A 21,910-nucleotide genomic window follows, 5' to 3' on the forward strand; every position below is an offset into this window, starting at 1 on the left:
GGATGCTTTTCTTGAAGTTTTAGTCAAAGTTGCTCTAACTGTTATATGTATATATTTGTGAGTAACAGTTTCATTGCGTGGCAGCAACTCAAAATGGATAATTCTTTGATGACACCATACACACAAGAAAATTTTTCTTCCATGCATACTGGGCTTGGGGTCTGGTTTTGGCTGATCATCTTTGTCAACCCATTGTCTTTTTCAAATGACATTTTCATATGTGATCCACTTTTCATTTCTTGTAACAATTTTAACCAAAAAAGGTTCCTCTTTATGCCAAGAAAGCAAGATAGCAACTATCAACCTTCTGTCAGCCTTATTCCATTTACTGAGGTTATGCAGAACCCAAACTCCCAGCTTGCTCACTTTTCCTAGTTTTTGGAGGTGACAATTGATGGTTGATTGGGATGTGTGCAGCTTCTCTGCTAATTCCCTTGTTGTTTCCTGTAGATTCTGCTCAATCAGGACCTTTAAAATGTCATCATTGAAGTCCGAGGAGCAGCCTGATCTTTCTTCATCTTTTAAGGACAAATCACCAGAATGGAATTTTGTGAACCATTAAACTGTTCTATCTGAAATTCCACTGCCATAGACATTGCAAATCTTTTTGCTGTTTCTGTAGAGTTATTGATGAGTTTAAACTCCCACAACATGATATGGCGTAGGTGCACTTTCAAATGTTCCATTTTAAATGAATTCATAAACAATTTTTTATTTTTAGTAAATAAAAATATAAATATGACTTTTTCACACAGGTAAACACCTTGCTTTAGTCCTTTTTTTTGCTTGGTCAGGGTAGTATTCCTTTAGGAAGGGCACTAGCCTGTTCCAAATGCATTCATTGTCATACACTTTGGTGATGGGGAAACTTATATGAACATCTTATATTTGCCAACTTGGACTTAAATTATTAACAGTCCTGTTAATAATTTAAGTCCAAGTTGACAAATATAATAAGAATTGGAATAAGGACAATAAGGAAATAATAATTATTCTATGAACATATCTTTGAATTGACTGCTAATCAAACTTGAAGCTTCATAAAAAATTGGAATGTCACTTGAATTTGACTTCAGGATCCACATCTAGCACTTCTTTGGTAAAACAGATTGTTACCAGATCTTCCTTCAAAAGTGAAATAGGATTTGCTGTCCATAATCACATTGAGATTATTTGATGCCTTTGAGACATCAAGCATTTCAACTTTTCCAAAGGCTTCTTCCAATTAGTTCCTCTTCCTTTCAGTCATTTTTCTCTTCTTTTGACCACTTCCCATTCTTCTTTCTGTAGGTTTCCCTGCTCTATTCTAGAAATGATGCTATATACTGTATACGCTGAAATTTCCATTGCAGAGAAATGTTTACGAGTATAAGATTTCCCATTTTTGCAATTTTCAGTATAAAATTTGCCAATTATATTTCTTCAAATTCATTTAATCCTTCCATTTTTAAAATGGAATGTTATTTATATAAACTTTTTCAATAAATGGAATCAAGAACATTCTAGAAAGAATGTATGTTGTCTTGTGCAATGTGCAATTACTTGAAATTACCAGAAAATGCTATTGAAATTTGTGTAGATTTTTAAGATACACACTTATAATTGCTAATAATCTTTTATTAATAAAATTAATTTTCTAAAACTGAATTATATAATTTAATATTTGTGCATATTTACAACTTGAGTCAACTAATTTTGAAAAAAAATTCAGTCTTAACTATGTCTGTTAAAATTATTATTTAGATAAATCACATTTAAAAGTATCTACTCAGGATAGATGCAAGCAATAACACCTGAATCTCTAAATTATATAATTTGGAAAATTAATCAATAATACAATGGCTAATTTTATTACATATGTATAATTTAAAATAAAACTAAAATTTGTTTCAAACAATTTCACATCATGTTTAAAACAATTAACAATTTGGACATATTACTTTTTAAATTCTGTATTAGTGTGTGTAATTTTTAAGAAACAAAATCAATAAAAGATTAAAAAAAAAAAAAAATCAAAGCTGATTTCATTATTTAATAATAATTGCATAGCTTAGTTATAACAAAAATTAAAATTCAATAATAAAATTAATCAACAATTCATTTACCATATTTACTCATGTATAAGACGATCTTGCATATAGGACGAGGTGTGACTTTAAAGATCAAAATGAAGAAAATTAGATTTATTAATACAATTCTAATTTTACTTCATTTAGTCACAAATAAAACAACAAATGTACATAAATGCACATACTGTCCCACAAAAATTACTGATCCCTTTCTGTCCGCAATCGAACTGAGTTCGACCGGTTTACATAGCGTTACACAGAAAACAGGTTTTTAGACCCTCGGGAGGGGGGGGAATTTTTTTTTATTTTTCGGATGTTTTTTCAGTCCCCAAATTTTTTGAAAAATTTTTACCCGCGCGAAAAAATTTTATTGCGATTTTAATTAACCCTTAATGATGCGCGCGATTAACGCTTAATTGTTTTTTTATGGGATTTTTTTATGGAACTTTATTCATCCTTCTAAAGTTCTAGCGCGCCGATTTTACTTCGGTAAAGTTATTTAAAGCTATTTTCTGATGTAAAAAACAACATCCAATAGTTTTTTAATTAATAGATTTTTTTATAATTAAGTCTGGGGGGGGTCGGAAATTTCAATTAAAATCGTAATTAAAAAAAAAAATTGAAATATCCCGCCATCTAGTATTCACCCTACTTTTTACCCTTCTCCTCCCCAGAGTTTCATGAGAATGTCCCGCGAAACAGGACACCAGCTGTTCTCAAGGTCATCCAGCTGTGTAAACAATGACTCATAGGTGTCAAGTTTCGCGCTAAGGCGAGAAAAAGGAAATTGTACTTTGAAACTTTTTCTTCAAAATTAACACATTTCTTTCGTTTTTTTTCATTTTTATTATTTTTAATGTAATTAAACATAATTAATTATAAAATTTTAAAAAAATGAGGAAAGAAGGTGTTAAGGAAAAATCTTGTAAAATTGAGAACATAATTTATTCATGTAAAGCTGGACAATTGGAAACCTTTTTTGCCAATTCTTAACAGTCGAATCCACTCTGTTGATTACACTTATGAGTTTCTCTGAATTCTGATTTTTGAATAATCATCTGTTTTCACGTGGGAATGGATTAAAACTTATATCGAGCTCCCGTGTGATTTTGGAATTTCAATCTGGAATTCAATTCAAAAGCTTTGCTTTTCCTATTGCTATTCATCTTTACTCCTGACACAAGAATGATTCAAACGACCCAGATAAAATACTTTTGTTTTTAAACATGGAGGTGAAAATCCAGTAAAAAATGCAAATACACAGTTCACAAAAACTATTGCAAAAAATGCTAAGAATCCTTCACTTGCATATACAGGTTTTTGAAGCAGCGAAAAATGAATAAAAACATCGTCTTATATGCAAGTGAATATGGTATATATTTCAAAATAGTATATTTTCATTAATAAAAAAAAAAACTGAAGATGAAGATTTTTATCAATCTTCATTGTGCCAGCAATAAAAATGCATTTAATTAACAATTAAAATTATGCATATTTTTTTCATTTAAAATATTAAAAATAATTACCATTAGCTTCAGCAAGAAGTTCAGCTATGTGTGTAAGAAGATGACCTTTCATTTGAAGACGAGCTTTATTTTCATTTCCAAAACTTGAAAAACTTTCAGTACATTTTTCAGGCATTAAAAAGCATTTGTAAGAATAATTTCTTCGAATCTCATCAGAAATCAATTCAGAAAACATTTCAAGAAGCATTTTATCAGATAATACACGAATCTGATCTAGAGTTAAATATTCAGAGTGATGAGTTTTTCTCAGTTGCGCCTAGAACATAAATAAAATTATTAAATGTACTTTAATAGGAACTGAAATATTTTAAAGATAAATATAAATGATAAAATTTCAGAAAAGATGACAATATTCATTTCATTCTTCACATTTAATTTCTATAATAAAAATTTTTACACAATTCTTGAAAATTCAAAATATTGATAAAATTTGATATTTATATTAGAGACATTTCTAGAAATGCTTCAGTAAATTTCATAATATACTTCAAACTTAACTGGAGGAAAAAAAACCCATAATTTTGTGCAGATAACCCACAAGTTATATATTTTTGAAAGATAATTTGAAAGGAGATGCAGGTTATGTAATGGGATGGATTATATGCTGATTTTAAATTCCAATCATAAATTAAAACAAAAGAACATTAACAGTTTGAACAAATATTAAAACCATTGACTCATGACAAAATTCTAAAAATAATTGATGTATTACAAAATTAATATATTAAAACAAGTGAAACTTGTGACAAAATCATGTTTAAAAGGTTAAAACATTTTGAACAAAATTAAACAAAAAGTAATTTTAATATCAACAATAAAATTATTTTCTGTCATAAAAATGCAACTCATTAAGTAGAGTTCTGCTGAATCCTAATATTTCCTGATACTAAAAAAAGTGATCTAATCAAAAAATTTTTTTGTAGCATTTTTTTTTTATTTTTTAACAAAGCACACAAAGCAAGAAGAATTGAGTGAGAGACAGCAAGTGAAAACTTTTTGTCAACACTGGTATCTATGTTGGAAATGACTACATGCTATCTGAACCAATTTTAGACATTTCAAACTTCTACAAATAGGATACACGGAAACAAGGAAAGACTCCACTTTCTTACAAGGATATATAAAAGCAAATGATTATCAATATGTGTTTGTGAACAATCTCCTGCCTTTTGCAAAATGTATAAAAGTTTTTTTTTCAACCTCCACTAACACACAAAAAAAAAAAAAAAAAAATTGGAAGCATGTGAGACAGGTGCATACCTAGTGAGTAGTATATTCCTTCACCACTTAATGTTGTGCCAAGCTATTTTAGACATTTGCTACTATGCAGTAAACTCGTAAACATGATGCCATCAATCAAGTCTCCCGTCAACTGTGGAGTACAAGCAGTAATTCGATTTCTACAAGCTGAAGGACTGAATGGAGATGAAATTCATCAAAAGATGTGTAATGTGTATGGTGAGAACCTCGTGAGCTATGGGTGTGTGCACGAATGGTGCGGGAAATTCAAACAAAGACGTGACAATGTTCATAATGGGGCAGTCAAGGGAGGAAGTGTGTGATGACCAATGATTTGGTGGACAAAGTGTATCAATTGGTGTGAGAAAGGTGTCAGTTTACGATTTCTGAGCTCAGTGAGGAGTTTCCTCAAATTTCAAGGTCCACACTATATACCGCTGACTGACAGTGTTAAAGGTTGGCTGAATGGCCTGGCGGCAACGTTCTTTGACATAGGTATACAAAAGCTGGTGTCATGGTATGATGTCTGCCTGAATTGACAAGGCAATTATGCGAAAAGATAGCTGAAGACTGTAACTACCTTCTACAAATAAAGTGGTTTTGTTCTTCATTCTTGTTTTTTTATTCTGGGTCGATGGATGTTTGAAAAAAACCCTCGTATGGCTAGGAATTAATGGTTCTTTCAACAGGGCAATGCTCTCATTTATACAACAAACTCTACATATGAATGCATTTTAGCTAGTGAGATTCCTATTAGTGATCAGCCAACTCTATCTCCTGATCTTAATCTGATGAGAAATCTTTAGAGGATTCTGGCTAGAGCTGTATATGCAAAATGGACAGTAATAAAAGTGTGGAGTAAGTAAAACAAACCATAATTTGTCACTGGAAGAAATAATGGCCTTAGGCTTTATAGTGTAAAAATGGCAAACTGCTAATAAGCTAAAGAGATGCCTTCTCTATTTTTTCTGTTCAATTACAAGACAATAAAAATAGGATTATGCATTTTGGTTGCTGGAACATACAAGAACCTAACAAAAAGCCATTTCATGTAGAAGAAATTGGAATGGTATGAGATAGACTTGGCAGTGCTATCAGAAACTAAGAAAGGAACTAGAAAGGAAAAGGTAAGCAGATATACAGGGTGGGGCATAAGTAACGCCCTTTTGAAATTTAAAAAATTTTAGATTTTATTGAACAAAAATTACATAAATACAAGAACAAAACATACAATTTAATATTAATGACATGCTCAAAATATATTTTCCTTTATATTCAATACAATGCTGAACTCTACTATCAACACTTCTACAAACTTTTTGACACATTTCCATGGTAACTACAGAAAATTTCTCTGCAATTACTTGTTTTAATTCAGGAATTGTTTTTGGTTTGAGGCTGTAAACCTGATCCTTCAATACATCCCACAAAAAAAAGTCCAATGGTGTTAGGTCTGGTGATCGTGATGGCCACTCAATAGGTTCTCATTGTCCTATCCATCTCTCCTCAAAATTTTGATTTAACCATTCCCAAACTCTTAACCCATAATGGGGTGGTGCCCCATCCTGTTGAAAGTAAACATTTGCAGTAGAAACTAATAGAAATTAAAAAGGGCATTACTTATGCCCCATCCTGTATTTTACTGTATAATGGAATTGTAAAAAATGTCAGGACTAAAGATGATATTGTAATTTCCATTAAAAAGGACATAAAAATGAAAAATCAGGATTTAGGAGTTCATAAATAAAAGTAAGACATCACGTGACTGTCGTATTACAACAGATATGAGGTAAAGTTGGAAAGAAAGAAAAGATCCTAGCACTTGTTACGCACAAAAGAGGCAATCCTTGTACTTGCAAGCTTTGCACTTGCCTCCATAAAAGAAGCTATCCTTATATATCCTTATATATATATATATATATATATATATATATATGTGGCTAGAGCATGTGGCACAGGGGTAAACTTAAATATGGCACCTTTTGGATAAGCCTTTCATTAGTCTATTACAAATTTAAAAATTATAAAATTACTTTTTATTAATATAATGCATATTATATTTCATAATTTAATTTCCATACTTGTGTGATAGTTTTCTATGAATTTATTAGTTTGTCCATGTAACAATTTTGGAATTTTGGCACCCCATCATTTTGCTGCCCTGGGTACTTACTCCCTTTGCTAGTGCCTTTCCAGGACCCTGCTTGTACCTGGTGGCTACAGGAGAGGCAATCCAAGTAGATGCAATTCTTGCACAGAGAGATGATCCTTAGGCTGATTTCACACTATGATCAATGGAACCGACTGGGCCAACATGACTGATCATATAATCAAACCGACTGATAGCAAAACCATTCACTCATGTCAGTGGCAGATTCGTTATGACCAATCAAAATGCCAGCCAATCATTTTTTCTAGTTTTTTTTAAATACCTTTGTAATCTACCTGATTAAAATTTGCAGGTATGATGTTACTTTGTTTATAAATTCTTCCAAAAAGTCTAAATTTTGCCATCTTTTCTCATTTATGTCAATAACGTATTTTTATATTAAAGTCATAAGTATTCCCATATAAAATTTAAGCAGTTCTGGAAGAAACAAGGTATAAGGAAAAATTTCTAAAAATTAGAAATATATACAATGTAAAGTTATATTTGATTGATTTGATAGTTTTCATATATCCAAAGTCTGATTGGTTGTAGTTTTGAAGCTCTCATTGGCTGTAGCTCACCAACTGTTCTGACCAGACTACAAATATTTAACTTTTTAAATCTGTTCAACAGGTACTACTAACTGGCTGGCTGACTGTTGCTGTCATGGCAACACGACTTGGAGTCTGTCCAGTTGGTCAGTGTGAAATTGGCCTTATACTTGCCAACACAGAAAGATGACCCAAGATCAAAGCAATCGATGGTGATTGCTTTGTTCTTGTTCGTTTTTCTCGCCTATATTCTGTTAGGCATACGCAACTGTTTTTTTTTTTTCCCCTCCTCTAAATTCCATATAAGGAGTCAAAGTCTGATATTTTATGTTTTGGACATTATTTTTAGTTATTACTTTTTTCTTTTTAGGGACATTTTATTGTTTAAGGACTGAAACTCCCAAATACTCCAAAATGAAATAAATTCCAAATTAAAAACTAACATTCACTTGCATACATGATTGAACTCATAACACTCAGAAATATAGTGGACCTCACTTAAAACGAGCACCTCGCATAATGAGTGTTTTGCATAACAAGCAAATCAAATTTTTTAAAAATGACCCTCTTAACAAGCAAAGTTTCGCATAACAAGTGACAAGGAGAGGGGAAGTCCTGGATTGTGCGCATGCTCCATCATGCTATTATCTGTGATTTCTTTTTTTGTTTTCTGCAAATCGAATTTGCATTCCAGGTTGGTTCATTCTGTGCTAGAAGAAAAGATGAAGACAATTCACACTCCTTAACAATGTATATTGTATAATTTTCTTTGAATAAACATTATGCGTAAAATACCGTATTTACTCGTGTATAAGACGATCTCGCATATAGGATGAGGTGTGACTTTTAAAATAAAGAAAATTAGATTTATTAATACAGTTCTAATTTTATTTTGTTTAATCACAAATAAATTATCATCAAATGCACATATTAAGGCAAACAACCATGTTTTCTTGACGCTATCACCTTTTGTCTACTCAAACTTGCCCTCTGAAGCTTCGTTACAATTCTCCTCTTTTTCACTCTTATTTCACAAAGCATCGTCCTCTGATCTGTCGAGTGAACTTAAAATGTAGTACCTAAACAAAGTCCAGTAATAGTCTCCAGTAGGGAGGATGTGATAAATTCTGTTCTGTGGAATTATTGTGATTGTGCCGGAAGTATTAATCACATTACATTTTTCAGGATACCATTATAATCTACTCTGGATCCTGGTTTGATTGACATATATTTTGTTACTGTATGCTAATTGGGGAATAGTTAGTTAATTTTTGATTTCATAAAATTCAATCGGGTCTAGTGGGGGGCAGGGGGTACCAGGGGGTTAGATAGAAGTTAGCTTTGTCAATAAGGTCCTAAAAGGGGGTAGCAATACATTTAATATTAATCAAATTATAAGGGTTTAAAATTTTACTATAGAGATTATTTGGAAAATTTTAAATTTTTGTCAGTTATAACGGACTTTATTGGTTTTCTGACGTTCTTTAACGAATTTTTCAACAGATGTAATGGCTATTCTATATTAATCATTGCAACTGCAACTTTAATTTTGATGGTTAAGGATTTAATTTAATTCATAGTATAATGGAATTTGGTTATTTTAATGATGCTTTTTAATAATTTTCGTTACTTTATCGAATTTGAATGTAATATTTTTACTCTTTCAAGTTAATTGTCAGGTAATTAAGTCAATGTTACTCATCTAAATCCCACATGTATGTGGGGTTTAGATGAGTAACATTCCTAAACCATTAAGATAATAAATTTACGAGGAGTTGCAGGAGAGACGAGGAGAACGAGGGAGAAAGTCGAGTAAGGGAAGAAGTGAGGCAAGACGGTGAAAGCAGAAAAGGGCAAAAATACATTACGAAGGCGAGAACATTTTTGTTCTAGCAAGACAGTTACGACAGTTACGAACGCTGGAAGATTATTGTCATTTCTAGTTCTGTTTCTATTACCTTTCCCTATGTATATAGACATAGAGTTGCTTTTCTTTTGGCAATGGATCATATTCAACATCCATCAAATAGACTGGAGCCAATTGACAAACTGCTATTAAATGAGGAGCCACAGTCTTTGCCCCCAACGCCACAAAATTCACCTAAACTAGACAACAGAAAGGCAAAAGAGAATGTAGAAGAATCAATATTGAGAGAAGCCAGACATTTATTAAGTTGTGTAATGAAAATATGTCCTGAACTAGATAATAATTCCGTTTGCAAAAAGAAGAGAGTAGAAATTAGAGAAAGTGTTGCACGAATATTTGGATGCTTAAATCAAGCATATGGGATTATTAGAGAACTTAGAATAACCAAAAACCAAATAAGTCATAACAAAAAGTACAAGCCCCATTTATACTCAGAGGTGGTTAGCACCAGATCTGGGGAAAGTAGAACTACAAAGACAATTTCTATTTCATGGAATACAAAGGTTAACAATGAGGAAATGGGGGAAATCAGGCAGTCCTAGTATATCCAAGCAACGAAGAAGGCTTGAACATCAATATGAAAGAGGTAACAAATGAGATACTCAATAAAATAGAACCGTGCAAACTAAAAATAAAAGTGAAAAATGTCAAAACAATTAAAGCAAATGGTTTATGTATTAGGGTAGGAAGTATGGAAGATGGGAAAAAACTTAAAGAAGCAATCAAGGACCTTCCAGAAATAAAACAGAGTCGAATGTAAAATATCTGAAGGGAAAAGACCAAGAGTTATCCTCCTCTTAAATATCCCTAACAGCATCACAGATGAAAAACTTATAGAAGTAATGATAAAACAGAACAACATATGGAAGGAAATAGACAGCAACAGTGTCAGAGATGCATGCAGAATCAGTACAATATTAAGGAGAGGAAAAGCAAAAGAAAATTGTTGACATGTTTTATCAGTTACACTGAAAATCCGTAATATCTTAATAGCTCATCAGCATATCTCCATGTTGTGGACTAATATACGTGTTGATGATTTTATACTGATCATGCGATGTTATCAATGTTGTGGATTCAACCACCTTGCGCATGACTGCAGAGAAGAACAAAAATGCAGTCATTGTTCTAAGGGCCACCAATATAAGGATTGTCAATTACTGAACATGATGCCATTTTGCTTAAATTGCAAAAAAGCTAATAGAAACCTACCGCCAGATAGAAAAAGGTCAACAAATCACAGCGCACTCAGCAGCAAATGTCTGATATTAGCAAAGTTGAAGATTCAAATGATTGACAAAACTGACTATGGATTGTAATCAAACTCTAAAATAACACTCCGACTAACACAAATCATAATAGGCAAGATAAAGACTATCACAACAATTCTGATGTAGGCCTTAATATTTTACATATTAATGGACAAAGAGGGAAAGCTTCAAGCTCTTTAATGATGTATAAAGCTAATGAACTTAAAGCTGATTTGATTTTAATTCAAGAGCCATATACAGTAAAAAACTCAATAGTGAGGCTTGGAAATTGGCAAATCCTTTATAAAAACAATGGCAGTACTCCAAAAAGCTGTATAGTGGTGAACAATAATCAGATAGATAGAGCACTGATTCCACATCTTTCTTCCAATATAATTACAACAGCTATAATACATCACAATCTCCCTATATATGTAATAAACGCCTACATATCGTCAAATATGTATGATGAGAAAGGTGTTAGTGAACTTGAGAAGGTACTAAGAAAAGTGGATAGTGAAAATGTGACTGTTGCTGGCGATTTAAATGCTAAATTGGCAGTTTGGTTTAATATACAGGAGGATAACAGGTCGGCTGGTAACTAATTTGATGGAAGAGTTTGGTTTAGTCTCGGTTAATATGACTGACCATCCAACTTTTTTCACACCACACACTAGAAGCTGGACATGTTTGTCTGGTGTCAACAGAACTGGTGCAAATAGTAGAGAATTGCAAGACGTTATTATGTACCTCGGCAAGTGACCATAGGTTTATCTTGACACAAATAAAACATATAAATATCCTCAACAAGAATGCCCAGGTGAACATAAAACATACAAATTGGGACCTCTTTCGTTACTTATTTAATGAAAACTGGATAAAACATGACTTTCCACAAACAAGACATTGATTATCTTTGTTGACGAAACAAGACATTGATATCTTTGTTGAACATGTGACTAAAGACATCCAAAATGCAGACAACCAAGCCAGTAAGATAATTACTGTGAACAAAAGAAAAACTCATTGGGGGACTAATGAGCTAGACAAACAAAAGAAAATAATTAACAAAACAAGAAAGCAGTATCTAAGGACATTAGACGAGGAAACCAAGCAAAGAATTCATGATAACTACAAAAAATTACTTAAGGAGTATAAAAAGAGTATAAATGCTACCAGAATAAAAGCTTGGAGAGAATTTTGCAACAAGACAAATTCCAAAGGTCTATGGAAAATTCCATATCAACTCATCTTTAGAAATAGAAAGAAACTTAAGCTACCAGACATTGTTGATTGGAATGAAAGAACAGAAGATAGTGGAGACTACGATACTGAACATAATATTTAATAGGATCCTTGATTATCATTTTCCTACTGATACCAATTTGGATAATTGTAACTTAGATAGCCAGTCAGGTACAAAAGTAAACACTAACGAATACTATGATAATTGCAGATTATTCACATTCAAAGAGATAAAACATGCCATCTCTTCTCTAAGAAATAAAGCACCAGGTCTAGATAGTATAACAGTGGAAATGTTAAAAAATGCTTTCGAGGAGATCCCAATCATATTTGTTTACTTATACAATGAATGTCTAAAGCACAGTTACTTCCTGGCTAAATGGAAGACAGCAAATATAAAGTTAATCCCAAAACATGATAATCCATCTAGTCCTAGTGATTACAGGCCAATTAGCCTACTATGGGAAAAGTCCTTGACAGACTTATTATTAAACAGATCAACAGAATCCTGTACAAAAATGGTCATACGGACCAAAACAAATTTGGATTTAAAACTGTTGAATTATTGTACATTTATATTTTTAATTATTGTACATTTATATCTGGCAACACTGTAGATAAATTGTTCGTCATAAGAGTTTAGTCTGGTTACAACGTTCAAAATAAGTTCTGTAAATTATTAAAGTTAAGTTTAAAAAGAATAAAAAGAAATGAGAAAGGTAATGCTTTATTTTTTGTCTTAACATGGTAGCAGAGAGTGGTTGAAAAAACAAGAAGTGAAAAGGGTTAAATTAGTTTAAGAAAGAAGAAAAAAGGAAAAAGCACATATGGTAATGGCAGTGAAGAACAGTAACATTAATATACCGATATTTGACGGAGCAGACTATAGTAACTGGAAATTACGTATGTTTAAGTTTCTACAATTCAAAAAGTGTAAAGATGTAGTAATGAGGGATAAAATTAAGACCGATGATGACAAATGGGACGAACGAGATATCCAGGCAACTAATTATATCTATAGCGGAATAACTAACAAACAGCTAGAATACATAAGTGAACTTGATACGGCTTACGAAATTATCCAAAAGTTTGATGAGATGTATCTGAAAAAGTCAACAGCTCTGCAAATTGTGCACCGACATAACCTTGAAAGTATAAAATTGAAAAATTATTCAGATGTATGCTTATTCTTCAACGCATTTGAAAAGACTGTGAACGAATTAAAGCAGGCAGGTGCAATGATATCAGAACAAGAAAAATTAAATTACATGTTAAAATCGCTACCACAGAAGTATAGTCATATTGGTGATTTAATAGATGTTTTACCAGAAAAGAAGAGAACTGTTGACTATTTGAAAAGCAAAATAAAGTTAAAAAGTGCAGAGGAAAATTCTAATGAAGAGTCAAATGATAGATCAAATGTATTTCGAGCTGATCATTTCAGAATAAGTTGAAATGTTTCAGCTGTGGGAAACATGGCCATTTAAAAAGAAATTGCCACTTTGAAATTGAAAATCATAGTTGAGGTTGTGGTTTTTCTGTTTATCGAGGACATGGATCGTTTAATGCCAGAAACTTTCAGAGAGGACAAGGAAATTATCATCGAAGCATACATAAATATCAAGGAAATAGTTTTCAGACTACCATTGCAAATAATACTTACACAACAAGTAAAAACGAAAAGTCAAAGAAAGATGAAATAGAATGGTCACTTGATAGTGGATGCACACACCATATCGTTAACACTGAGTATTTTGAAACCTGTGAGACATTGAAGAAACCTATAAAAGTAAAAGTTGGTGATGGAAGAATATTAGAAGCTACAAAAGTTGGTAATATTAAAACTTGTTTCCCAGTTTATGGACAAAAGTCTGAGGTTACATTGGAAAACGTTTTTTTTGTAAAAGATATGAAAGCAAACTTGTTGAGTTATTCGAGGGTCACAGTTAAACATTCAATTGTTTCAAGAGGATAATTCTCAAAAATATACAACCCATATAAAAGCTGATAACTGTTGCAATCAAAGAGGATAAACTATATAAAATGAAAAGTTATATCAATGAAAAAAAATCACAAGCAAACATGAGTAAAAGCAATATGACTATTAAAGAAAAACTACATAGAACACTAGGACATATCAATTTTAACAACTTGAAAATAATGTGTAAAAATGAATCACTAGACAGACTACCCAGCAAGATTGAACCAGAATATTTAAAGTGTGCTACATGTATTGAAAATAAAATGCATAACTTACCATTTCATAATAACAGGAGAAGAGCAGAAGACATATTAGAGATTGTACATACAGATTTAAATGGACCACATCAAACTACAGGAAATCTTGGAGAAAAATATTTCTTAAACTTTATAAATGACTATAGCAAACTAGTTAAAAGTTTATTGTATCCAGACAAAAGATGAGGTATATGAATGCTTAGTACAGTATGTTAATGAAGTTCAAAACTTGGCTGGAAGGATTATAAAGGAACTGTGATATGACAATGGGAAAGAGTATATGAATGCAAGAATTTTTAAGTTTGCAAAGGAAAAGGGAATAATAATAAAACCTTGTCCAGCATATGTGCATGAGCTAAATGGAACTGCAGAAAGATACAATGAATCATTAATGGATATGGGGAGATGTCTTTTATCAGAAGCAAAAATTGAAAGATTTTGGCCAGAAGTAATTAAAACAGCTGCATATCTTAAAAACAGAACCTTAACTAATACCATTGAGAGAAAAACACCATATGAAATTTTTTTCAAAAGGAAGCCATCAGTAAAGAATTTAAAATTATATGGAAGTAAAGTATTTGTAAGAATTCCAGAAGAAAAACAAAAATCAAAATGGGACAAGAAAGCAGAGGTTGGTATTTTGATTGGATATACAGATACTGGATATAGAGTATTGATGAATAGCAGAGTTATAATGGCTAGACATTGTGACATAATAGAAGAAAATGTAAACTTGTGTGGATTTGAAAATGAGAAAGAGATGAAGATAAGGAAGAAAGACAAAAGGATTCAGACCAAGCAAAGGAAAAGGAAGGAGAAGATTCTACTAGGACAAACCAGAAAGAAAAGGATATGACAAAAAACTTAGAAAAAGACAATACACATGAAGAAAATAGTAATGATGACATAAAAGATGAAGAAGAAAAAACGAAAAGAAAAAAATCAGGAAGACAAATTAAACATCCACTCTGCTTTGATGATGAATTTGATTATTACAGTATAACTGTAAATTACTGTGATGCTACTATTCCAGAAAATTTTCAGGAGGTGATGACATGTGATGATTCAAAGAAATGGAAAGCAGCAATGAATTCTGAGATGGACAGTCTTGTGATAAACAATACATGGACACTTGTAAGCAAGCCTCCCAAGGACAAAAGGGTAATTGATGTGAAATGGATATACAGAAAGAAGAGTGAAAGTGAATATAAAGCCAGGTTAGTGGTTAGAGGTTTTCAACAAACTGATTGTATTGATGACATTTATTCTCCTGTTGCTAAAATGCCGACTTTAAAGTTGTTACTGTCTTACTGCTGTCAAAATTCTTTAAATATCCATCAAATGGATGTAGAAACGGCATTTCTAAATGGTAAAGTTTTGTCTGAAGTTTACGTAAAACAGCCAATTGGTTATGAAGATGGTACTGATAGAGTTTATAAATTGAAGAAAGTCATTATATGAATTAAGGGAAAGTCCTTGTGTCCTTGTGCATGGTATGAATGTTTTAATGACTTTCTGACTACTCTTGATTTTTACAGAAGTAAATATGATTATTGTCTGTATGTTAAAAAGGAGAATGATTTGACAATTTACATTTTATTATTTGTTGATATCAAAAACAAGTTATCTAATAAATTTAGAATGAAGGATTTAGGTAGAGTAAAAAACTACATTGGTATTGATATTGAATATAACTATGAACAAGATAATATTTTAACCTTAAGTCAAAAATCTTATATTGAGTCTTTAGCTAAACGTTATAATATTGAAAATTCAAAATTGTATAAGACACCTATGGAAATAAATTTAAAACTGGAAAAGTCTAATGTAAATGAGGATGTAAAGTATAGAAATTTGACAGGTGCACTTCTGTACATTAACTCTGGTACTAGACCAGATATATCTTTCAGTGTAAATTATCTGAGCCGATTTCAAAATTGTTACGATGAGAGACACTTCAAATATGCTTTGCGAGTCCTGAAGTACTTGTATTTAACAAAAGACCTTAAATTAAAATATTATAAGAATAATAATACTGATATCTTAGATTATTTTGTGGATTCTGACCAAGCAGGAGATATTTTAGACAGGAAATCTACCACATGATTTATAATTAGATTGTTTGGAAATGTGATCATTTGGAAATCCAAAAAGCAGAATAGTGTAACAAAGTCTTCTACATTTGCAGAGTATATTGCATTATCAGAAGCTGTAATAGAAATAAATTTTCTAATTTGTCTAACAAATGAGGTTTTCATTAAAGTTTGTAAACCAATTAAGGTATATGAAGACAACTCAGGTGTAGTAGCCATTGCTAAATATGGAAACTTTACAAAAAACTCAAAACATATTGAAGTTCATTATCGTTTTGTGCATGAGAATGTTAAGAAAGGAAAAATTGAAGTTGTAAAATTAGAGTCAGAAAATAATATTGCTGATATATTTACAAAGACATTAGGAAATGTAAAATTCATTAAATATAGAGAGACGCTAAATGTAAAAGAATAAATATAAGATGTGTGAGATTAAGATAAGTTGTTAATAGAGTTGTCAAGTTAGCTGTTACTTTTCTTGTATTTAACATTTATGTGTTACAATATAAATGTAAGGAAGAATGTTAGATTATTGTACGTTTATATTTTTAATTATTGTACATTTATATCTGGCAACACTGTAGATAAGTTGTTCTTCATAAGAGTTTCATCTGGTTACAATGTTCAAAATAAGTTTGGTAAATTATTAAAGTTAAGTTTAAAAAGAATAAAAAGAAATGAGAAAGGTAATGCTTTATTTTTTGTTTTAACAAGAACAAACAAATCAACGATACATGCAGCATTGAGCGTTAAAGAATTTGTATACAAAGCATAGGAGGAGAACAAACATGCTTTATTAATAGCAATCGATTACAAAAAGCCTTTGACCACTTAAGATGCCAGTTATAAAAAAAATTGCCTCAAAGATGTTAATAATCCAAAAAGTGTCAACAAATTATTAGATAATTACTTAAATGAAAAGTTCATCAAGTTTCACTCCAACTACATTCATATAGAAAATAATCTTCACTACTGACTACCGGTACTGTACATAGAAGATCAGATACAACTTCTTCAACCTTCAGATTTACGGTACAAAACGACGAAAGTTAAGGAACATTCATATAAGAACAATAATAAACAGGGGATGCCCACAGGGTTCCCTAGCAGCCCAGGGCTATGGAATTTGGTGTTCGATAAACTACTGACAAATTTTGACCAATTTGGGCTAAGTTTGCAAAGATTTAAAAGCCCAAGCTTTTGCTGATGACTTACTTATAATGATAGCAAATAAAAATTGCAATAAACTGACCGACGAAGCTAATGGAACACTTCACAAAATACTGCAATGGAGTGAGGAACAGATGCTTCCAATTAACTACGCTAAGTGTGAAGCAATGGTGTGTACTCGAAAAAATAAACGTGGAAAAAATAAACAGTTACAAAAAACCCTTAAACTTCATATGGATAATAACAGAATTAAACAGGTGAAAGTTTTGAAATACCTTGGAATATTCTTCAACCCAAATCTCAGTTAGCACCATCATGTGAATGAAATTAGCAAGAAAACGAGTCAGAGCTAACCTCCTCAACTGGATTGTTGGAAAACACTGGGGATTAAACTTTACAAACAGCAAATTAATTTATAAGATGGCAATTGAGCCAGCAATTTTATACACTGTCCCAGTATGGCAAGATGCACTTAATAACACATTTGTAAAATATTACTGTTGATATAGAGAAGAGCAGCAATAAAGATTACTCATGCTTATCAAACAGCCCCTACAGATGCAATACTGGTACTGGCTGGACTAATGCTAATACAGGTACTTCTCACTTTACGACCAAGTTCCATTCCGACGACTACAACGTTAAACAAATTGGTCGATAAGCAAGGAGCTTGCACAGGGAATATAGGATCATTGTAAAATTATACAAATTATGCAACAAACTTCAATATTCATGAAAAGACAATTATAGTACACGCAAGCCTATTATAGTATGCTTAGTGTGCATGTCACCATTTGCCACTGATCGACACTCAAGCTGAGAAAGAAGATTCCCTGAATTGCAGGTTGAAACTCGATTGGTCTTAAGTATGAGTGGTCATTAAGCAGATAGGTCGTAAAGTGAGGAGTACCTGTACATATCATGGCAAGAAAAACAGTTTGGAATTGGCTCTGCACTAATATTCGACTACACAGTTATACACAGGAGGACATTGAAAAATGTATTAAAAATAAAATGATTCCAAACAGCTACTCGAATATACCTGATACTATTAAAAAATATGAAATTGATAGAACTAGTAATGATGTATGCCTCGAATTACACCCAGCAGATATGCACAGCTACAAAATAAATTTTGATTATAATCCCAAAACAAACAGATACTTTCAGTGGATAGTGTACAGGATGGCTCTAAGCAAGAGTGCAGAGTGGGAGCTGGTGTGAGCATTCAAAAACAACAATAATAAGACAATATATCAGGCCAGATTAAAACTTGCTAAATATTGTAGCATTAAGCAAGCTGAACTATGGGCCTCATACAAAGCAATCACCCAAATAAAAGATAACTTAAATAAATACAAAGGTAATATAAAATTCCTTATTGACAATAAGATGGTTCTTCATGTCTTGGCAAAAGCTGAAAACATCACACTACTGGGCAAAGAAGTTATTAAAGTAGCACAATATCTCAGTACTACCCGCAATATCCAATTCAGTTGGATACCAGCTCATAAAGGACAAAGGAAATGAACTGGTCAATTCTTTGGCCAAAATGGCTGGTACTCTCAAGATGCAGGATACTGAGTCAACACTGAAAAATTCCTTACATGAATGGGCACTAATTGAATGGCAGGAAGATTGGAATAATTCTACAATGGGGAGGCTTTGCCACCAGTTTAATTTCCTCTATTACTAAATGCATCAAGGCTAACTACTACGAACATAGATCCGAAACCACCCAATGTTTAACGGGGCATGGCAATTTTATGGTCTACCTCTACCGCTTTAAGAAGAGAAACACTAATAAATGCCAGTGCAACAATAATAGTGTAGGAGATGCCATACATTTTATATTCCACTGTGAACAATATGAAGATCAACACATTCCATTCTATAGGGAATGCACTCAAGGACTTAATTGGCCACCGACACTACAAAACATTTTTGATAAGAAAAATCTCTGGCAATGTTTTGAAAGGTTTATTGAAAGCACCAGGGCTCTTCTGCCAGACTTCTACAGGAAAGAAAAAATTCTTGAGAATGAAACAAGAACAGACAAGATGACCAGGAAGACAGTGAAACAATGGAAAAGTGACGTTATCAGCGATTGATCGGATGTATAGAATTCTTCTGTACATAGTTTAGTTTTAGATTCTAGATTTAAAAAAAAAAAGTATTTCCTGTATTAATATGTACTCACTTCAGTTATATATGTTCGGCATGTTAACTTATCAATTGTAAGGGAATTGTAAATAACGTAAATCACTTACCTTTTCTATGAAGAGAAATTGTAATCAGTATTATTATATCAGAGTAAGCTAATATTTACATTCTCTGCATATTAAAATCGTAATCAGTTTTTATTATTATTGTAAACTTGCAGTGATCAAGGTTATTATCTACCTATCCATAAGTGATGGGTTTTGCATACTACTGTAACCGGACCATTTCTTGTAATTGATAATATTGTATAACAGTTTTGTCAACTGTTGTAATTTTGGTTATTAATAATTTCCGATACAGCGCTCTGAGGTCCTAAGAACTTTTTTCACCTTTACTTTTCCCCCTTTTTTGAAGTATAAAGGAAACTTTATACTTCTCCCTTCAGAACCTTTCCTTCAACCCTTTTTTCTTCCTAGTGGGCTAAGTTTGCAAAAGCAAGCAGCCCTTTCTTCTTTATTAGAGTTTAGAGAATTTCCTGAATGACTGCTATCAGCTTTTGAAGACTGCTTTTACATGCACTTGATACCCATGTAGCAAAACCAAAAGATTATAATACACATGACAAGAAAAAGTTTATTTTTTAATGATTCAGAATGTACAAATATTCATTAAAAATACCAATTTAACAAATATGAAATAACTACATTTATAATCATTGCTAAGTGACAGCTAGTTTTGGATCATCTTTTTAAAAGTGACATTCACCTTGACCTCAATAAAAGTCTGCTATAATGGCAGCATGAACTATATACTGTTCACAAAAATTATTGCAAAAACGCAAAGGATCCTTCGTTCACTCATATAGGACAACCTAGGTTTTTGAAGCAGTGAAAAATGAATAAAAACCTTGTCTTATACACAAGTAACTATGGTATTTGAGTATTTTTTTGGCATGGAACTCATTATCATATTTTACATTAATTTCTATGGGAAAAATTGTTTCGCTTAACAAGTGTTTTGCATTACGAGTAAGGTTCTGGAACGAATTATGCTCGTTACGTGAGGTTCCACTGTATGTAAATAGGATAATGCAGCATTACACTTTGTAAGCAAGATAAAAGATGACCCACCATTTCAATGGAGAGGTGTAGCTCCTGAAATGAACTTCAGAGTATGAGTATGAAAAGCGATCTACTTTTGGACTGAATTGTCTGAAAATATTTTGGTGATGGTCAAGTGCTTAACTCATAAGAGAAGTGTATTCTTTGTTTTTTGAATTTAGTTGATACTGGTGGAGATTAAATTAGTTGTATGTCCCAAGTTGGAAAAAAGAAATTTTTTTATATATCAACAACCAGAAGCCCAATGTATTAACAATTATAACATAATAGCCTGATTAATTATGGCAAGAGTTTGGATTAGAAATTTTTTATTGGTTCTGTTTTTTTCCTGTACACAATTGATTTTGACTTGTTGTTTTGAATATTTGAAATAATATTTATTACTACTAACTTTTTGTTGTTTATATATATTATAGTTCAACTTAATAAATATTGTCATAGACTTTTTGCTTACATAAATGTCATATTTGATTTTTTTTGTTAAGTCACAGGGAATTAAACCCACTGTGACCCAAGACCAGGCCTGGTACCTGAGTGAACTCTAATTTTGTGTAATACCACTTTTTAGAACTTAAGTTTTGATTGCAAGGTACGTTACACCATTTGGCAAACTCAATCATGTTAGGGAGTACAGACATGGTCACTGATTCACTGTATATCGAAGTCATGGACCCTTATTTTTTACATTTAAATAGACCCTCATTACATTTTGTATTAACAAATTTAATGAAAATGGCAAAGTTTCATTAAAATCAGCCCATCAAATTTTGAGAATGAACTTAATTCTATAAGCCCATAGATGTGTTAGCAACCTTGGGACATTGTCTGACAAAGTCGTGTGATATTGCGTTGTCATGCACACTTGTGTAACTGTCTATCTTGAAAACGAAGTCGTAAACCTTGATATTTTTTATAACATTTTTGGATTCCTCATTGCAATAAATGAAAAGTGGCAAAGTTTCATCAAAATTGGTTGATCAAATTTTGAGATCAAACTCAGTATTGTAAGCCACATAGCAGAGGCTTAGTTAATGCTCCACCTCAAATATTACAAAACTGTAGATGATGTTGAAAGCCACTATACATTGGGTAAGATGTACTGTCTTACCCAATATATAGTTCAATACATCCTGGATTTCAAAGGATGCTGAATTTAGTAGTTTAGTTAT

General features: G+C 31.9%; 1 protein-coding gene across 2 annotated transcripts in view; it reads right to left on the bottom strand.

The window, feature by feature from the left end:
• Positions 1–21,910, bottom strand: part of LOC136969652 (uncharacterized) — a 77,030-nt gene that overhangs the window by 40,911 nt on the left and 14,209 nt on the right. For both annotated transcript variants that reach the window (XM_067263935.1, XM_067263936.1), the window contains exon 3: positions 3,596–3,851. In XM_067263935.1, the coding sequence (XP_067120036.1) occupies positions 3,596–3,851 (256 nt within the window). The remainder of the gene's footprint in view (positions 1–3,595; positions 3,852–21,910) is intronic.

The sequence above is a fragment of the Centruroides vittatus genome, unplaced genomic scaffold (genome assembly GCF_030686945.1).
Source record: "Centruroides vittatus isolate TY-2023 unplaced genomic scaffold, ASM3068694v2 contig_18, whole genome shotgun sequence".
NCBI lineage: Eukaryota > Metazoa > Arthropoda > Arachnida > Scorpiones > Buthidae > Centruroides > Centruroides vittatus.